General features: G+C 44.6%; 1 protein-coding gene across 5 annotated transcripts in view; it reads left to right on the plus strand.

Annotated features, from left to right (window-relative positions):
* NDEL1 (nudE neurodevelopment protein 1 like 1) overlaps nucleotides 1–20,979 on the plus strand; it is a 55,718-nt gene that overhangs the window by 6,827 nt on the left and 27,912 nt on the right. For 2 of the 5 annotated variants that reach the window (XM_015118574.3, XM_015118571.3), the window contains exon 1: nucleotides 16,125–16,316. The exons of 2 other annotated variants lie outside the window; for them this stretch is intronic. Coding sequence is in view for 1 of the 3 variants with exons in the window: in XM_077970333.1 (XP_077826459.1) it covers nucleotides 16,135–16,224; nucleotides 16,257–16,316 (150 nt within the window). In the remaining 2 variants the exon portion in view is untranslated. Of the gene's footprint in view, nucleotides 1–16,124; nucleotides 16,317–20,979 lie in introns of those variants that run through there. One more of the 5 variants, XM_077970333.1, reaches the window with a different exon arrangement.

A 20,979-nucleotide genomic window follows, 5' to 3' on the forward strand; every position in this document is an offset into this window, starting at 1 on the left:
GCCCTTGGGCAGATTGCTCAACTTCCCTGGTTTTCTCATGTGGCAGATTATTCCAAAGTTCTCTTCTGTGTCTGAGGGTCTATGAATGCTGACCTTGTCATACTAGCTGTGTGACCTTGGAGATGTCGCTTAACCTCTCTAGGACTGGGTTTCCTCATCTGTAAAGTGGGAACACGAATAGTGGCTTCATAGCATCGTTATGAAAGAGTGTTTGTAAAGCACTTACGCGAGTTAAGTTCTCTGAACCTGCTCTGGTTCAGGAGGCAGCCCCCCAAAAATAAAATTAAAACACCTCACACAGGGCCTGTCCCATACTAAATATTCAACGAATGACAGCTGTTTTTTTAAATTGCATGCTGATTGTTATATAAGAAGAGGACAATGACATCATCCCACACTCTGCGTACAGAAAGGACTCTTGGCTTCTCAAAAGTGGTTTCAAAGTTCAATTTGCATCTGGGACAGATGCCAAAGGGCAAACTATAAAGTCACCACTGGCCACTGACCTCCATTCTCAGTTTATTCTTCCCTGGGGCCTGGACGCCGTCCAGATGTGGGTCAAGTAAACAGGCTGCTGTTTATAAGTTAGATGTATGAATACCAGGGGAAGCAAAGGGAAGCCCCATTTTTCAAATATAAAATATCTATGAGTGTAAGAGAAGAGGAACCAAGCCTTAGATTAGATGAATCATTAATGTTAGGGATGCTATTAAAGAAAAGCTGACGTACTTTCAAGTTGTCATTGATGAGCGTGGAGACAGGAAGCAGAAGTTGTGGGTGTAGCTGAAGTGTTGCTCTGTGCTCGTGTGTATTCTTGGACAAATTACCCTTTTCTGTAAATCCAGTAGGCTGGACTATATTTTTATTCCCTAAGTGATGGTCTGTGTACTACTGGTGACAGGCAGATTGATGTTAGGTGGTAAGAGATGCACATTTGAAATTTCAATAGGTATTTATTTTAGGGAATGTTAGGGAAAATACAATCAGCATCAAATTCTATGATTTCATAGAGATGATCGTTTAGAATGCGGTTAATGGAAGATTTAAGCTAATCTTTAAATACGTGAGTAAATTCAAATAAATATTCGAAGATGATATGCAGAAATAGCAAATAACGTGCAGGTGGTAAAACTGGAAGATCAGAAAGGGGTAGGCAGAATAATAGCCCCACCAAAAATGTTCACATCCTAATCCCCAGAACCTGTATGTTACCTTATATGGCAAAAGGGACTTTGTAGATATAATTAAGGCTTTTGAGATGGGGGGATTATCTGGGCCAGCTCAATGTAATCAGAAGGGTCCTTATAAGAGGGAGGCTTATCAAAATCAGAGAAGGCAATATGATGATGGAAGCAGCTATGGGAGCAAATGCAGCCGCAAGCCAAGGAGCACTGGTGACCTCTAGAAGCTAGAGGAGGCAAGCAACTGACTCTCCCCGAGTTTTCAGGAGGAAACAACGCTGCCCGACACCTTGATTTTAGCTCTTTAAGTATCGGTTTAGACACTCCTGACTTTCAGAAGTGCAGGAAGATAAATCTGTTGTTTTAAGCCACCAGGCTTGTGATAATTATAGCAGCCACAGGAAACAAATACACCAGACCTTAGATGCCCATGAAGTGGTGCATTCTGCAAGATCAGCAATTCCTTAGGGCATAGAAAGGAACGTTGGCAAGAATAAGACCATCCTTAGTCATTACCCTCACCCTCCCAGGAGAGGGCTGACTCTGCTGTCACGTTCTGCAGACTGGCCAAGGAGAGGAAGGGCTCTCCGCTCCACCAGGATGGTGCTTGGCTAGATGTCGGGGTGGGTCCTGACTCACTCACTGTCAACAGTGTCATCTGGTTCAACCTGCTCATTTTACAGATGAAGAAACTGAGGCCCAGAGAAGGGAAGTCTTTTTAACAAAATCACCTGGGATAGGGCTGATTTGGCCAAGGTGAGTAACACGAGGCATGGCTGGGTTCTCACACCAGTGTGGGAGCCCTGAGAAAAGGTGGTACCTGCAATGACTGGGGGTGGAGGGTGGACCTTGCTGTCCTTTGATCCTCTTCTCTATGCATCTGGGCCTCTTGCTTTCAAACTATTTCCTCTAATATCTTTTTATCAGGGTGTTAATAACCATCCTGTTAACACACAATCTTTAGAAAATTGTTGAAACAGCAACATGCTTGGAGAAAGGGCTCCCCTGCCTATCCCCTCCACCCCCACTATTTTTTGTTGTTGTTGACAGAGTCTTGCTCTATTGCCCAGGCTGGAGTGCAGTGGCGTGATCTCAGCTCACCGTAACCTCCACCTCCTGGGTTCAGGTGATTCTCCTGCCTCAGCCTCCCAAGCAGCTGGGATTACAGGTGCCCGCCACCACGCCCGGCCCCCTGCCTCCACTTTATCTTGTCCCCAGCACTTCAGTGAATGTCTTCTCTTCTGCCTGGCCTGCTTCCCTCTCCTGAAAGGGGCATTTCTACCGTGATTAACATGGAACCTGGGATGTTTCATGTCTGCAATTCAGTGTTTATGAGTAAAAATCCACCTCTAGGCCGGGCGCGGTGGCTCACGCCTGTAATCCCAGCACGTTGGGAGGCCGAGGCGGGCGGATCACAAGGTCAGGAGATCGAGACCATCCTGGCTAACACAGTGAAACCCCGTCTCTACTAAAAATACAAAAAAATTAGCCGGGCGCGGTGGCGGGCGCCTGTAGTCCCAGCTACTCAGGAGGCTGAGGCAGGAGAATGATGTGAACCCAGGAGGCGGAGCTTGCAGTGAGCCGAGATCGCGCCATTGCACTCCAGCCTGGGCGACAGAGCGAGACTCCATCTCAAAAAAAAAAAAAAAAAAAAAAAAAAAAAAAAAAAAAAAAAATTCCACCTCTGTATTATAGGCACTCCTGATTGGAGAAGTCCTGTCGCCTAATTTTGAGTGGAAAATGTTTTTGATGTAAAGGCCATAAAACCCCCTTGTAATTTTCTTTTCTTTTCTTTTTTTTTTTTTTTTGAGACAGAGTCTTACTCTGTCGCCCAGGCTGGAGTGCAGTGGTGCCATCTCGGCTCACTGCAACCTCTGCCTCCCAGGTTCAAGCAATTCTCTGCCTCAGCCTCCTGAGCAGCTGAGATTACAGGTGCCCGCCACCACACCCGGCTAATTTTTGCATTCTTAGTAGAGATGGGGTTTCACCATCTTGGCCAGGCTGGTCTTGAACTCCTGACCTCGTGATCCACCCTCCTTAGCTTCCCAAAGTGCTGGGATTACAGGCATGAGCTACCGCACCTGGCCCCCCTTGTAATTTCGAAGCAGACATCTAGATTTGTGTTGTATCATACAGGGTCGGATGAAAACTAGTGTGAAATTTATTCTGCGATCTCATGACTGTTATTTTGCCATATTTAGTTTTAAATGGTTGGAGTATTGTTTTGTTCTTATTTAGACAGTGGTCACCAGACAAGTGACTCCCCCTTCGGCCCCCGCCGCCCAGAGAAGCAATCCTTAACATTCCAGATTAGCGATAAATGACATCCCAGGTATTTCTACCACTCAAAGTCTCAGATCTCGTTATGTTTTCAGTTAGTAGGTGTTTAGAAGGTATGAAATTGAAAAGATTGTAGGGTGGAAACTTACACTGGAGAGCCAGCATGTATGTTCACAAGAGGGAAGTGTAGTCCGGGTGTGGTGGCTCATGTCTATCATCCCAGCACTTTGGGAGGCTGAGACAGGCAGATTGCCTGAGGCCAGGAGTTCAAGACCAGCCTGACCAATATGGCAAAACCCTGTCTCTACTAAAAATGCAAAAAATAGCCAGGCATGGTTGTGCATTCCTGTAATCCCAGCTACTCGGGAGGCTGAGGCAGGAGAATTGCTTGAACACAGGAGGTGAAGGTCGCAGTGAGCCGAGATCAGACCGCTGCACTCTAGCCTGGGTGACAGAGCAAGACTCTGTCTCAAAAAAAAAAAAAAAAAAAAAAAAAAAAAAGGAGGAAATTGTACATAACAACATAACATCAGGTTGGACTAATTAGGGAGTCATAGCAGAAGGGAATTAATTCCTAAGATCTGTGTTGCAGAATTGGGAACGCTTTCATTGAGGCTTTACTGACATGAGTGCCCAGTCACTCTTGTATCCCCTGGGGTTACTTGGCTGAAAGGCTGCCTTTTAAAAATATTTTAACAGCTCCTAAATCCATAGGCTTAGGAAATAGTTTACATCATTTACAAAGAATTTTGAGGAAATTATCTTGCTTTGTTAAGTATGGATGCATCCTTAGTTTTTAAACTTTAGAAAATTACACATTTAAGACATTTTTGATAAAAATACAGAAAAGAAAAAAAACGAAGGAAGAACAGATGAGACAGACAGAGAGAGATTAGATTGTGATCTCACCTCATGTCGGTGTCTTTGTCCCCAGACTCTTTGTCTAATGACAATGTATGCATGTTTTTCTACTTTGCAAAGACGGGATCACATACCTATGGTTAACTGCTTGATTCATTTAACTGTATATTGTGGACATTTTCCTTATTAATATTCTTCTAGAGCATTGTTGTTACCATTTGGATACTGTTTTTGTTTTTGTTTTTTTTTTTTGAGATGGAGTCTTGCTTTGTTGCCCAGGCTGAAGTGCAGTGGTGCGATCTCGGCTCACTACAAGCTCCGCCTCCTGGGTTCACGCCATTCTCCTGCCTCAGCCTCCCAAGTAGCTGGGACTATAGGCGCCCGCCACCACACCTGGCTAATTTTTTGTATTTTTAGTAGAGATGGGGTTTCACCGTGTTAGCCAGGATGGTCTCGATCCCCTGACCTCGTGATCCACCTGCCTCGGCCTCCCAAAGTGCTGGGATTACAGGCGTGAGCCACCGCGCCTGGCTTGGATGCTATTATATTGTGTAGCTATCACATCATTCCACTTCATTAGTCCTTTAGTCTATGTTGTTCCTAATTTTTTGCTAAACAATGCTTTGATGAACATCCTGTTGGACAATTTGCACACATCCTGAATAGTCCTTTGGGTAAATTCCTAGAAGCAGAATGCTGGATCACAAAGGTTGCACCTTTGTTTTTTTTTTTTTTTTTTTTCCCTTTTTCTTTTTCTTTTCTTTTTTGAGGCGGACTCTCGCTTTGTTGCTTTGTCACCCAGGCTGGAGTGCAGTAGTGCGATCTCAGCTCACAGGAAGCTCCACCTCCCAGGTTCACACCATTCTCCTGCCTCAGCCTCCCAAGTAGCCGGGACTACAGGTACCCGCCACCACGCCTGGCTAATTTTTTTTTGTATTTTTAGTAGAGATGGTGTTTCACTGTGTTAGCCAGGATGGTCTCGATCTCCTGACCTTGTGATCTGCCCACCTCGGCCTCCCAAAGTGCTGGGATTACAGGCGTGAGCCACCGCACCCAGCCCTTTGTTTTTTTAATATAAAGTTTTTATTCCTTTTACATTTTTTGTAGAGACGGGCTCTCATTGTCTTGCTCAGGCTGGTCTTGAACTCCTGGGCTCAAGCAGTCCTCTTGCCTTGCTGCCACAGTGCTGGGATTACAGGCGTGAACCCCTGTGCCTAGCCAAGGTTCCACATATTTAAGTGTTTGATACAGGCTGCTAAACTCCCTACCAAGAATTGTGACATCCTCCTCAGCCCTTTACACGAGGGTGCTAGTTTCTCAGTGCTCTTGTATGCATTTGTCGTTTAATGTTTTAGAATCTCTTATACCTGTTGGATGAAATATGGACTCTCTTCTTTGCTGTCCTACTTTGAATGTGTTTGATTAGGATCAAGGTAGGATATGATTCACATGTTTCTTAGCCGCCTGCATCTAAACATTTGTCAATTGCTTCTTATTGCTTGTTTCTTTTTGTTTTTTTTTTTTTTTTTGAGACGGAGTCTTGTTCTGTCGCCCAGGCTGGAGCACAGTGACCAGATCTCGGCTCACTGCAAGCTCCGCCTCCCGGGTTCCCGCCATTCTCCTGCCTCAGCCTCCCGAGTAGCTGGGACTACAGGCGCCCGCCACCTCGCCCGGCTAGTTTTTTTTTTTGTATTTTTTAGTAGACACGGGGTTTCACCGTGTTAGCCAGGATGGTCTCGATCTCCTGACCTCGTGATCCGCCCGTCTCGGCCTCCCAAAGTGCTGGGATTACAGGCTTGAGCCACCGCGCCCGGCCTATTGCTTGTTTCTAAAGGGAAGTTCTTTATTAGACTTCTAAACTAAAAAAGTGCTTTGAGGCCAGGTGCAGTGGCTCATGCCTGTAATCCTAGCACTTTGGGAGTCCGAGGTAGAGGATCGCTTGAGCCTAGGAGTTTGAGACCAGCCTGGGCAACATGGTGAAACCCCATCTCTACAAAGAGTACAAAAATTAGCTGAGTGTGGTGGCACATGCCTGTGGTCCTAAGTACTTGAGAGGCTGAGGTGGGGGGATCACCTGAGACCAGGAGGTCAAGGCTGCAGTGGACTGAGCGAACCACTGCACTCCAGCCTGGGTGACAGAGTGAGACCTCGTTTCAAAAAAAAAAAAAAAAAAATCATTGAAAGCTTTTATTCAATAAATGTTAACTGCCCGTAACATGCTAGGCATTGGGGTCACAGATAAATAAGGCATGGCTGCTGCCCTAGGTGCTACCTTAAATCTAAAATATTAAAAAAAACCTTGGCTAGTTTTTTCTCCTTAGCACTTGTTACTGCTGACATACTCAGGATTGTCTATTTTTTTCTTTTTTTTTTTTGAGTTAAGGTCTTGTTCTGTTACCCAGGCAACTAACCCATGGTGCAATCATGGCTCACTGCAGCCTCAAATCTCTGGCCTCCAGCCATCCTCCCACCTCAGGCAACAGAATAGCTAGGATTACAAATGTGAGCCACTTTGCCCAGCTAATTTTTAAATTTACATGGAGATGAGTCTCGCCATGTTACACAGGCTGGTTTAGAATTCCTGGCCTCAAGTGATCCTCCCACCTTAGCCTCCTAAAGTGTTGAGACTACGGGAGTAAGCCCTTGAGCCCAGCCTCTTTATCTATTTCTGTTTCCCTTCTATTTTCCTTTTTTTTTTTTTTTTCATTTTTAGAAAACCTCCAGGAAGGAAAGAATTTAGCTTCTTTTGTTAATTGTGCGATGCCAGGCATCTAGAACAGGGCCAGGCCCTCATTAAATATTTGTTGAATGGTTGGAAGCATGATCTTTTGGTCCTGGCAACTTTGACTCATTGACTTACCTGGTAATGGGAATCAGGCTGAAATTGCTTAATAAGCTTAGACTGGTAAGAAACACTCCATTTCTTTTCAGCCCCGTCATTTCATTAGTCTAGTTTGGGAGTAGGTAAACCTGGCGCCACCTTGCCTGTATAAAGGTATGTGAGCACATCTCGTTTTTTTCCCAGGGACAGTCACACTGTTTATGGAGGTGTGATGTCAACAGCCCTTAGGGTTGCCAGGTGTTAACCCAATGAGCAATTAACAGTGTCATGCCATCCATTTCTTGGGAGGCAGCTGCCACTGTGGGGTGTGGATAGTGGCTGTCAAGTGGCTGGGATGACAGCCAAGGATGATAGTGAAGACTGAAGCTTAGGGAAGTCAGGAAAACCATGAGGTTCTAGATCAGGAGGAAGTCCATAGTTCAGGGAGCCTTCTGGGAAGAAATTAGGACTAGCCAGAGATTCATGGGAGCATGGCAGGGTGTCAAGTTCCATCAATAGGGGAGAAAAGGCTAGACAGAGCTCAACAGGGGATTAAAGGCTCTTGAAACTTCAGTTTACCCCCCTGCATAAGGATGAGGGTCTCTTTCTTTCCAGGCACCATCACCAGGGGCAGGACCTTCATAGGAAGGCCTGTTTCAGCCGCAACCTAAACTGTTCTCATTTTTCTCTTCTCTAAAAGCCGCCTTTCAGCAGGCTATACCTGGTGACCTGCACAAGGCAAAGCCCCCTCCTGGCAAGGGGGCCAAGGGCCAGAAGCAGGCTGCATTCTCAGGCACAGTGGAAAGGGAAGGAAGGGGAAGGGGGCTTGGAACCTAAGACACTGCATAACAAATTCATCTCTACCCAATTCCAGCCTTTCTGTTGACTTACAGCCAACTGGAGTTTGAAAGTGTGGAGACAAACTCTGATGGGAGAGCTGAGGTTTGGGAGTCTGAGCTGCTTTGAGTGGTCGGTGAGATCTGTTTGCTCCAGAAGCTAATGAGGATGCAATAAATACAACAAATAGAACCTTCTTTCCCTTCAAGGTGGTATGGGAATAGCCCAGGCTGGGCTGTTTGTGGCTGGCTGTGTCAGGGACCAAACCATAAGTGAGCATTTTTGAATCAGACATGAGTTGGTTACCATTCAAAGTCTTGGAAGGGAGGTTGGGCATGGTGGCTCATGCCTGTAATCCCAGGACTATGGGAGGCCGAGGGATCTGGCATTCTGTGGAGCACCCAGCAACCCATTTACATGACCAATATTTATTGAGTGGCCACTCAGTGCCAAATGTTATGATGAAAAATTAAGATGCATTTCTCTGTTTAAGGCATGTGCACATACTTCTATGTTGTTTTAAAATTTCACATCTTGGTTACATCTTATATTGCAGTCTTCGGTTTTAAGGACCTTGGCAACTTGATGGAGGAAGAGAATCCCATGAATATTAAGCCCTATTTTCACTCAGGGAGCAGTCCTGTCACACTGTTTCCTTTGCCCTGGTTGTTTTTCTTTATAGCATTTCTCATGATCTGGCAGAAATAGATTAGTCTATTTGCTTGTTGTCTATTTTCCCTTTAGAATATAAGCTAATTATATTGGGTAGGGGCGGGGGGTGCTTTTTAAAATTGTACCGGGATCCCCATGGCTAGAACAGTGCCTGGTCCTCAGCAGGCACTAAACTCCTTGCTAATGAATGAAAGACTTTTCTTTCTATATAACACCACTTCTCGCCTCAAGGCTGAAGTGTATATGTGTGTGTATGTGTGTGTGTGTGTGTACATATATATGTGTGTATATATATGTATGTATATATGTGTGTGTGTGTGTGTGTGTGTGTGTGTGTATATATTCTTTTTTTTTTTTTCCTGAGACAGAATCTCACTCTGTCACCCAGGCTGGAGTGCAGTGATGTGACCTTGACTCACTGCAACCTCTGCCTCCCAGGTTCAAGCAATTCTCCTGCCTCAGCCTCCCTAGTAGCTGGGATTACAGGCATGTGCCACCACACCCGGCTACTTTTTGTATTTTTAGTAGACATGGGGTTTCACCAGTTGGCCAGGCTGGTCTCGAACTCCTGACCTCGTGATCCGCCCACCTTGGCCTCCCAAAGTGCTGGGATTACAGGCGTGAGCCCCCATGCCTGGCCCCAAGTGTATATTTTTAAGATTTTAAAAACACATTATTATTAATATTATTTAATTACAAAAGCAAAGGATATTGCATTGGGGATTGTAGACACTGTGGCTTGGGTTTAAGACTTAGGCTAGAGAAAAGGCATAGTTGCCTATGACCCAAATCTTAGTTCCTTTGTAACCTATATCATCTAAGTTCAGCCTTTTATACCAGTGAAAATTCCTGTCTATGGTGATTTTTTTCAGGATTTGGGGTATTTTCCAGAATGTTCTGTCAGTCTTGCCTTTGAAGTTATAGCCACCAGACCATTGGTTCATTCTTTCACTTTTGTTGAAGCATATTAAATGAGTGTTTACTAAGTGCCTGTTGTTGAGGATATATTTAGACAATCAACACTGTCCCTACACTCAGTGAGTTTTGGTTTCTTGGAGACTGAACATCTCTGTGACCAAAAGGCCATGTTTAATAAGTCTCTTGTGAACTGTGTAGAGCTCCATGTGAGCTCAGAGGAAGGAGTGCTCACTTTGGGGCTTTGGGTATCAGGGAAGTCTTCCTGGAGGAGATAGCATATGAGTGAGACTTCAAAAGGCAGAGGAGAAGGTGGGTCGGCCAAGCCTAGGGAGCAGCTATAGCGTACAGGGCAGTGGGAGTCAACAAGATAGGTCCGTAGAGGAAGGGAATCATCTATCTGGGGGACCATGCTGGAGGGTCTAGCCAGACCTAGATAGGTGATCCATAGGATATAGACCACAGAAGTGGGCTGGAGTTGCTTTGGGAGGGCCTTGAGTACCAGACTACTTTGTTCCTTATCACAAAGGTAGCAAGATGCCAAAGCAAGTTTTGGAGCCAGGGATGCTCTGTATACAGTGGGATTTTAGAAAGATTATTCTTATGGTTATGTGTGGACTGCTGGGCTGAAACAAGAAGACATTCGAGGGAGAGAAGTTTGGGGAGGGAGGGAGAGACAAATAAGAAACTTTGGATTCTGGGCGATGTGGGAAGAAAGTACTGAAGAATGAATAGATTTACTTGAGTTTAGGAAGGGAAAGTCTTTGGTCTTTGGTGACCACAAGAGTGAGATGCAAGCTGGGGGCGGGAAATGATTAGGGGGATTTGATGAGTGCCTTGTGCCTCACTGACTGGAATGATGGCACCATTGACAGAAACATGAAAATGGTTTTGGAAATTTCTGTTGGGGCAAAGGCAAATCTGTTTGGGGTTTTGGCACGTAGAGCTGGAGGTGGTGGTGGGACAGCTGGTGGACATAGCCGCCAGACCATTAGCAACTGGCCAGCCAGTGGGTGTCCCTTACCCAGCTAGATCTATACCCTTAGAGATTAGCAAAAAATGCTGGCCAAAGGAATAGAGAGAGATTAGGCGGAAGCTGATTTTGAGATGTCTTGCTCACCTGATTCAGTAGAGTTAACTATGCCCCATCTCGTCAGAATTTCCACAGTGGGCCTGTGTGCATGACATCACCTGTGAGTGTGTGATGCGGCCAAAGTCCAGCATCTTTACTAGCTAGGGTTTGGGCTTGTACCCAGATCTCCCTTAGGGTAGCTGGTCAGCCTCCACCCCTCCCAGTGATGGAATCTGGCCTGTTTCCTGAATCTCGGAGTTTGTGATAGGAGAGATTTGGGATCCTCATGCATGCTCTCAGGGACTGTGACATTAACCTCTTTGGCTCAATCCAAGAAAGACCTTGTACAGGGACCCATGCCTCGGCAAACCCCTTCCTAATGATTTATAAAAGCAGAGAGCGGGGCAGCCCTCACTCACCTTTTTTAACACCATAAGGCTGGTTTTATAACTTCTGTTCCCTTTCGGGGCTGATTTCCGTCTTCCTTTCCACTTTATTTTTTCTGGATTTGGTATATTGGAAGCAGGGGCTGGGGCAAAGGTTGCTGATAGTTAATTGCCATGCCCAGTCCCTGGGTCCATCTCCTAGTGAGAAAGCTCAACCACGAGGAGGAAGGAATTAGATCAGTCTGGGCCCTCTGGCACCTCTTAGAATCCTGCCAGTCAAAGCTCATTCATTAAGATAAGGCCAATAGTCCAGTCCTGACAAACACCAGTTCTGGGTCTGGGCTGCGTGGGAGGGGTGACAGCTTGGAAGATGATGCCAACATTTTCCGAGGGGCCTGGCCTGCCATTTAGATGACTCAGTGCGTTTCCCAGCACCTCAGCCAGGAGGCAGGGACAGAGCCGCAGCCCTTCTTAATTTTTTTCCTCTTGAGATAGGACTGTTTTGTCCTGGCACCAGGTCCATAGGAAAGCCTTCATTCATCCTCTCCCTGTCTGTGATCTCATCAGCCAGAGCACAGCTTCAGCCAGGGAAGCAGAGCCCCGGAGCCTGAACGAGCTGTATCAGCTCGTTGTCCCAGGTCACTGGCGTTGAAGTAAGACCTGCTTGAGTTTAAGCCCTAGCTCCTCTGGGTCTCCGTTTACAATATGTAAAATGGAAGCAATAATTTCAGCCTCACAGGTTCATTGTGAGGATTGAGGGAGGGAAAGCATGTAAAGCACTTAGCACAGTGCTCTAGCCCAATACATGGTAGTAATTGCTAATACTCCCCCCTTCTTGATTAGCAGTATACTAGTTGTTAATAGTGTGTTTTCTGGAGAGTCAAACAATCAGAACAGGGTGGGTTTGAGGCTTGAGGCCTCATCTTTCTAACTGAGAGACTTTGGGAAACTTCATCTTGCAGAGTCTGTTTCCTCATTTAGAAAATGGGAATAAGAGTACCTGTCTCATGGGATTATTGTGAGAATGAAATTAAGCAGACCAAGTGTTTAGCACAATTGCCAGTGCATACAAGAGAACTTCGAAAAGTTCATAGAAAAATTAAATTAAAAGATAAAATTAAAAAATACAAATTTTATTTCTCAAGCTCCATCAAGGAAGGTGAAGACACTTTTTTTTTTTTTTTTTTTTTTTTTTTTTTTTTTTTTTAAACAGTCTCACTCTGTCACCCAGTGGCATGATCTTGGCTCACTGCAACCTCCACCTCCTAGGTTCAAGCGGTTCCCAAGCCTCAGCCACCTGAGTAGCTGGGATTACAAGCACATACCATCACATTCAGCTGATTTTTGTGTATTTTTAGTAGAGGCGGGGTTTTACCATGTTGGCCAGGCTAGTGTTGAACTCCTGGCCTCAAGTGATCTGCCCACCCCGGTCTCCCAAAGTGCTGAGATTATAGGTGTGAGCCACTGTGCCCAGCCAAAGTCAGGACACTTTTGTAACCAATGATATCAGTCATTTATTTAGTACATCCCTAAAGAACTGAGGGTCTGGGGATTTTAAGCACGTTAATGCAGTCTTTTTTACGTTATTAACTGAAGAAAAATGGGTGCCCTTTAAAGATTTTTTAAGATTAGGAAACAAAAAGTCTTCAGAAAGAGCCAAATTGGGACTGTAAGGTGATGTCTAGTGATTTTCCACTGAAACTCTTGCAAAATTGCCCTTGTTCGATGAGAGAAATGAGCAGGAACTTTATCATGGTGGAAAGGTCTCTCTGGTGAAGGTTTCCTGGGCATTTTTCCACTAAAGCTTTGGCTAACCTTCTCAAAACACTCTCATCATAAGCACATGCTATTATTCTTTAGCCCTCCAGAAAGTCAATAAGCAAAATGCCTTGAACAACCCAAAAAATGGTTGCCATGATTTTTGCTCTTGACTGGTTCACTTTGCGTTGACCGGACCACTTCCGTCTCTTGGTAGCCATTGCTTTGATTGTGCTTTGTCTTCAGGATTGTACTGGTAAAGCCAAGTTTCATTTCTGGTTACAATTCTTCAAAAAAAAAAAAAAAAAAAAAAAGCTTCAGGATCTTGATCTCACTTGTTTAAAATTTGTGAAATTTTGAAAGCTCTGTTCTTGTCAGTAGCTGACCTGGGCACAATGGTTTTGGCACCCATTGAGTGGAAAGTTAGCTCAACTTAAATTTTTCAGTCAGGATTGTGTAGGCCAAATCAGTTGAGATATCTGTGGTGCTGGCTATTGTTTCTGCTGTTAATCATTGAACCTTTTGAATTAGGGCATGAACAAGATTACTTTTTTTCCTCACAAATCGATGTGGAGGGTCTGATGCTGTGGGATTCATCTTCAACATTGTCATGTTTCTTCTTAAAATGGATTATCCATTTGTAAACTGCTGATTTCTTTTGGGGCATTGTCCTTATAAACTTTTATAAAGCACCAATGAGTCCACCATTTTTCCACCTGGCCTTCACCATAAATTTAATATTTTTTATTGCTTCAATTTTGTAGAATACATGTTCATATAGGGACTCTCTTCAAACTGATTTCTTTTCCTGGTGCTTCAAGCTAGATCCTGTTCAGACATGTTATAGCAAGTTAGAACAAATTTATTTTGGTGCCAACATTTATTTTATTTTTTTTTAGAGAACTCCTGGGCTCAAGTGATCTGCCTATCTCAGCCTCCCAAAGTGCTAGGATTACAGGTATGGGCCACCATGCTTGGCCTTGTGCAAAAAAAAAAAAAAAAAAAAAAAGAAATCCATGCATAGAATATGCATTTATTTATAATATTATTCATAATAGGCATATGTAATATGTTACCCTTCCCACAAACCCCATTAATCCCTTCTCTGATCTTTATTTATTTGGGTACCTCTTACAATCCATCTTGCATTGTTCATTTTTATGTCCATCTCCTTCAAAAGTATAAACTGGGCCTCCTAGACTCACTTTGCTTTCACCTTGAGGCATGTCTTACACATTATTTTTGTGTCCATACCCACAAAGCACTGAAATCCTAAAAGCACTGAAATTGGAAAGGATTACATTGCGTCCAGCATGGAGGCTGGCGCCTGTAATCCCAGGACTTTGGGGAACTGAGGTGGGAAGATTGCCTGAAGTCAGTTCTTTTTTGTTTTGTTTGTTTTTGGACAGAGTCTCACTCTGTCACCCAGGCAGGAGTGCAGTAGTGCTCACTGCAACCTCCGCCTCCTGGGTTCAAATGATTCTCCTGCCTCAGCCTCCACAGTAGCTAGGATTACAGGTGCCTGCCACCATGCCTGGCTAATTTTCGTACTTTTAGTAGAGACAGGGTTTCACCCTGTTGGTCAGGCTGGTCTCGAACTCTTGACCTCAGGTGATTTGCCCGCCTTGGCTTCCCAAAGTGCTGCAGTGCCTGGCGGAAGTCAGGAGTTCTTGACCAGCCTGGGCAACATAGTAGACCCCGTCTCTAAAAAAGAAAAGAAAGGATTACTTTGTACATTATACAGCAAAAGTTCTTAAAATTGTTTTTAAAATGTATCTCTTCCTTTAGGTTTCCACTCCCTATGTAAATAGCCTATCCCTCTTTCCCTCCTTTTTGAACTAGTATCCCCTCCAGAGTGCTTCCAGGTCCACTAGGGAATACACACGCGCACATACACACACACATACGTGTGTATTTATATACTAAAATATATATAAACATTAATAATGCAAGATGGGGCAGGGTGCGGTGTCTCACGCCTGTAATCCCAAAACTTTGGGAGGCCGAGGCAGGCGGATCAGGAGTTCGAGAGCAGCCTGGCCAACATGGTGAAACCCCGTCTCTACTAAAAATATACTAAAAATACAAAAATTAGCCGGGCGTGGTGGCAGGCGCCTGTAATCTCAATTACTTGGGAGGCTGAGGCAGGAGATTCGCTTGAACCTGGGAGGCAGTGAGCTGAGATCGCACTGCTGCACTCCAGCCTGGGCAACAAGAGCAAAATTCCGTTTCAAAAAAAAAAAGCAAAATGGATTGTAAGAGGTATATATCTAATATATAATGTATATACTATAATGTATATAGTATATATTATATAATATATAATACATAATTGTATAATATATTACATATTATAATACATATAATATACAGCAAAGTTCTTAAAATTGTTTTTAAAATGTATCTCTTATATAATATATAATATATAAAATTATATATAATATATAAATTTGTGAAATTATAAATTTGTGAAATTATATATTATATATAATAATGTATATTATATAAAATATATAATATATAATATATATTTTATAGATATATGTTATATATTATATAAAATATGTTATATATATTTTATAAAATACATAATATATGTTATTATACATATATAAATGTAGGACTCCATTTCTTAGGGGCCTTGGAGGGGAGAAAGTCACACCCATACACACATGTACACGCATGTATACAAAAATGAATATATGCTCAGATATATACAATATATAAATATATTTATATATACAATATATAAATGGGCAAATATAAAATCCCCTTGGTGCCAACGAATCCATTCATTCATCAAATATTTGAGCGTCCACTTTGCCTAGAACCAAGTTATCTGTTGGGATGAGCAAGGCATAAAAGGTTCTAGCTCTCATAGAACTTAGAATTCTACTGGAGGAAGATGAGAACAAATACAAAATGTAAGCAGTGCAAGTGCTGTAAAAACAACACAGAGCTTTGTGGCAGTGATGCTTAGAATGCCCCTGGTGTTCCATTGGGTGTTCAGGCAGGGGGAATGGACTCGGAGGTGAACTATGAGCCGAGATTCGTTTTATAAACGGGAACACTGACACATGGACACTTGAAGGGCCTTGGTGGCCGGAAAACTGAAGGCACGTTCCCATCCGTCTTGGAACCACTCTCCCGAATAGCAGTTTCAGGGAGCTGCTGAAGCCATAACCAGCCGGTCTCAGAGTCCAAGAACGCCTGCGCAAAAGGACGCCGTCAGCTTGACGTCAGCGCGCCGGGCTCTGGCCCGCCCCCTGTGGCACCAGCCCCGCCCCGCCCCGCCCCGCATACCCGCGGGCTGCCGCGCATGCTCCGAGCCCCGCCCCCGTGCGTCACAGAATGGCCTCGGACACCCAGGCAGTCCCTGACGTGTCGGGGAGGAGCCGGGAGCGGAGGTGCGCGGAGTGGAGCTCGGGGCTGCGGAGGGGAGCTGAGCCGAGCGGCTGGGCGGGCCTGGCCAGGCCAGCGGAGCGGAGACGTGGGTCGAGCGGCGGCGAACATGCGCTTTTGACACATTGGAGGTGAGCCTGCACCGCGGGACCTCTCCCTAAGGGGCTGCGCTGGGCCGGCGGCGCCGAGGCCTGCCCTTGGGGAGCCTTCCCGGCCCGGGGCCGTGTCTGAGGCTCCGCCGGGGCGGGCCGGGCCGGGCCGGCTTCTGGGGCGGCCAGCCCAGGGACAACTGTTCCAACCGCTCTAACTGTCCCCTCCCTTCCCTGGTCCGACGTGTGGTCCCCCCAGGGGCGCCTGCAAGGGAACGATCCCTGTGGCCTCCGGAGGATGTGCCCCGTTCCGGGTGGGGTGAGGGCTGGCGGTGACGGAGGCCGGGACGTGGCACCGTGGGCTGGGGCGCTGGCGGCGCAAGGAGTGGCCCAGTCGGAGGTGGCAGCGGCGCGCCCAGCCTGCCGCCTCCTACCCCCTCCCTGAAATTCCTTCATTTGCGAGGGTGTCTTGAAGCGGGGTTGCATTTCGATCTCTCAGTGCGTCTCTCCCATGGGGGGCGAGAGCGCGAGCAGCCCACGTTGGGCTCGGATTGGCATTCCCCTGACTCCCGCCCAGAACTGCTAATCATCCTCCCCTTGGAGTTCGGGAAAGTGTCACGAACGGGCTCGGGTTACCTGTGCTCGACTCTTTTCGAGCTGTAAGCCACGAGATGACCCTTTAAGTTTTGCAAAGCAGGTGAAAGTTCTATCCCTACTAATTATTACGTTCTATTTACGTAGCACCTTTACACGCTTCAGAACTCTCTTCCTATCTCTTTCAAACCGCATCACCTTGTGGTTGCAGCTGATTATGTTATCGCCATTTCGATGGAGAAATGGAGCTGGAATGGGGGTAATTGATTTATACTTAGGTTCAATCAACTGGTGAGTGGCTTAGCTTGGATCATAATTTACATTTCTAGGCTCGGAGTTCTGGTTTCTTTTCGTGGGATTTTTATACCCTTCTCAGCTAGAAAACAAGGCAGAAAATGTGACTTGCCAAAGGTATGCCAGAAGCTGGTTGATTACTTACTCAATTATTTTTGAGCAAACTCACCTAGGATAAAAACTGCTGCTCAGTCATGAGAAAAATCTTACTGTGAAGCTTGTTCAGGAGTTGCTGGTTAACATTGTGTCAGCTAAACTGTGTTGCTCTTAATGTGCTTAAAAGACAGGGTAATGTCTTTGCTAAATCATGAAGTTGATGGGCACAATGCAGCGTTAAGTCATGGCCTGAAGAGAAGTAAAGGGGAACCAAGTGAAGTATCTCTTCTAAATTATTATTAAAATTATTGTTATTTAAAATTAGAGTGCATGAGAAACAAAACCTTTGGCCAGCCCTGGTTAGAGGTTGACTTGATCCAGATGGAAGTTGTTAAATCTTCTGAAACTGTAGTTGTTTTGATTTTTTTTTAAATTAAATAGATTGAAGTTGGATAAGGAGCTTAAAATAAGTAGGAACCTTAGTAAAACTTAGATCCTGCTTTCATGAGATCTGCAAAACAACGTATTTTCATTGTAAACCATGCTGAGATAAATTTGGTTACTAAAGCTTAAAATTACTTCTGACGTAAGTTTCTGAGCACTCCATAAAGTAGAAAAAGAAGTCTGATAGAATCAAAGAGAGACCATGTTTATGATCAACTTCGAAGAGTTAAAAATTCTGTAAATGTCACCTTTGAGAGCAGTAGAATTTCGGTAAAAAGGCATGTATTACCAACATACCAACATGTAATTACTCCAGCGTCATTAGTCCATCTTAGAACTGTTAACCAGAAACAATATTGAAAATAGATTTTCTTACCATTATGCAAAGAGTAATTTCCTTGTAAATAAAAGGCATTTTGGACAGGCTGTTTTCAATTCAAACGAGTTGATTGTTGCTAGGTTTCTGAAGGTCATACATTGTATGATAATGCTTTCCGTAAAAATTGTCATGCTTTTGAGACTCTGTCCATATTGAGACCTGATGTTAAATAAAGATGGGGTGGGGGTGGGCAGAGAATAATAATTTTTTTTTTTTTTTTTTTGATGGAATCTCCCTCTGCCGCCCAGGCTGAAGTGCAGTGGCACGATCTCGGCTCACTGCAACCTCCACCTCCCAGGTTCAAGCGATTGTCTTGCTCAGTCTCCTGAGTAGCTGGGATTACAGGTGCGTGCCATCATGCCCTGCCAGTTTTTGTATTTTTAATAGAGACAGGGTTTCACCATGTTGGTCAGGCTGGTCTCGAACTCCTCACCTCGTGATCTGCCCGCCTCAGCCTCCCAAAGTGCTGGGATTACAGGCATGAGCCACCGCGCCCTGCCAATAATACATAATTATCTATCTTCATTCTAGCTTCAGAAAATTGTGGATGTACCATTAGAGCATTGTTTTAGCAATGTGTTTTCTATATTGGCTAACTTTCTATAGCGTGAAAATCTCTAATTATATAGTTTCAAATAACAGTGAACACATCCTCCCAGTGTAACTTGAAGCAAACTGAACAGACTGTAACACAGTCCCTGAAACTGTTATTTGAGTATCTGCAGTGGTAGCAAATTTTATTATTTGTAAATAATCTGATTTTTGTTTTCATTTTTTTGGAGACAGGGTCTCATTTTTGTCACCCAGGCTGGAGTGCAATGGAACGATTACGGCTTACTGCAGCCTGAACTTCCCTAACTCAAGCGATCCTCCCATCTCAGTCTCACGAGTAGCTGGGACCACAGGTGCATGCCACCACACCCAGCTCATTTTTGTACTTTTGTTAGAGACAGGGTTTCAGCATGTTGTCCAGGCTGGCTTGAACTTCTCCGCTCAAGTGACATTCCCACCTCAGCCTCCCAAGTGCTGGGATCATATGCGTGAGCCACCATGCCTGGCCGGAATCTGATTTTTAAAAAGAGTAAATCTGATGGGTGAAAGTAGGGCGATAGAGCTGGATCCATACCTGTTAGGAAGCAATAAAGATGAGGTGTGACCACAAAGTAAGAAGGTTTGCTTTTTTTTTTTCTTTTATTTGAGATGGAGTCTTGCCCTGTTGCCCAGGCTGGAGTGCAGTGGCGCAGTCTCAGCTCACTGCAACCGCCTCCTCCCGGATTCAAGTGTTTCTCCTGCCTCAGCCTCCTGAGTAGCTGGGATTACAGGTGCCTGCCACTATACCCAGCTAATTTTTTTTTTTTTTTCCATATTTTCAGTAGAGACGAGGTTTCACCATGTTGGCCAGGCTGGTCTCGAACTCCTAACCTCAAGTGATCCGCCTGCCTCAGCCTCCCAAAGTGCTGGGATTATCGGCATGAGCCACTGCGCCTGGCTTGCTTTGTTCGCCTGCTTTGTTCTTAATGTGGCTCATAAAGGGTATTCAAAAAAAGTTTTGGAAATGTTTTTCAGCAATGGTGATATCACTGGACTATGCATATAGCTTCTCGAAATGATCAATTTTAAATAATCATCTGCATGTTTTAAATTTTGAAGCCTGTTTACTTTGTGGTCATACTTGAAAGGTCTGCTATTGAACTACCAATTTTTATTTTTTTAAATTTTTTTAATTTTAATTTTTTCTTTTTTGAGACAGAGTCTCGCTTCTGTCGCCCAGGCTGGAGCGCAGTGGCGCAGTCTCGGCTCACTGCAAGCTCTGCCTCCCGGGTTCACGCCATTCTCCTGCCTCAGCCTCCCTAGTAGCTGGGACCACAGGTGCCTGCCACCACACCTGGCTAATTTTTTTTGTATTTTTAGTAGAAACGGGGTTTCACCATGTTAGCTAGGATGGTCTTGATCTCCTGACCTCGTGATCCACCCGCCTTGGCCTCCCACAGTGCTGGGATAACAGGCGTGAGCCACCGCACCTGGCCTGAACTACCAATTTTTAATAACTTATTGAACATTTATGTTTTTACTATGTGCCAGGTTCTGTCCTAAGTACTTTACAAATATTAGCTCACTTCATAACCTCATTTTAATGATTATCCCCATTTTACAGGTGAGGAAATGGGGCACTGAGTAATTAAGTAACCTGCCCAAAGTCACCCAAGTAGTGAGTAGATGCATCAGTAGCAAATCAGAACTTCCAGGTGTGATTTCAAACTTGGGCAGTTTGGCTTCAGGGTCTGGGCTCTTAACCACTATGCTATGCTGCTGCTATGACTTATTCTTGGTTAAATGTTTTACGTTGGTTTGATCTGGAAGAGCTGATGGTCCTTTTAGTAAATGATATCCAACATAGGTTATAATACTGTTAGAGGGGCCAATAAGCAGGTTGTGAAAATAGCCTGTTGATTAGAAAAGTTATGGTCAACATTCAATTCACATAAGATTCAGCAAGAAAATAAAGAATGTGGCTGGGCATGGTGGCTCACGCCTGTAATCCCAGCACTTTGGGAGGTCAAGAAGGGCAGATCATGAGGTCAGGAGTTTGAGACTAGCCCGGCCAACATGGTGAAACCCCATCTCTACTAAAAATACAAAAATTAGCCAGGTGTGGTGGTGTGTGCCTGTAATCCCAGCTACTTAGGAGGCTGAAGCAGGAGAATTGCTTGAATCCGGGAGTCGGAGGTTGCAGTGAACTGGAATTCCGCCACTGCACTCCAGTCTGGGCAACAGAGTGAGACTCCGTCTCAAAAAAAAAAAAAAAAAAAAAAAAGAAAATAAAGAATGAGTGTGAAGTAAAATAATTTTGCTAGAATTATTTGACACTGAATGTAAGTAGTTGGACAAAGAGGATGC

This window comes from Macaca mulatta, chromosome 16 (assembly GCF_049350105.2).
Source record: "Macaca mulatta isolate MMU2019108-1 chromosome 16, T2T-MMU8v2.0, whole genome shotgun sequence".
NCBI lineage: Eukaryota > Metazoa > Chordata > Mammalia > Primates > Cercopithecidae > Macaca > Macaca mulatta.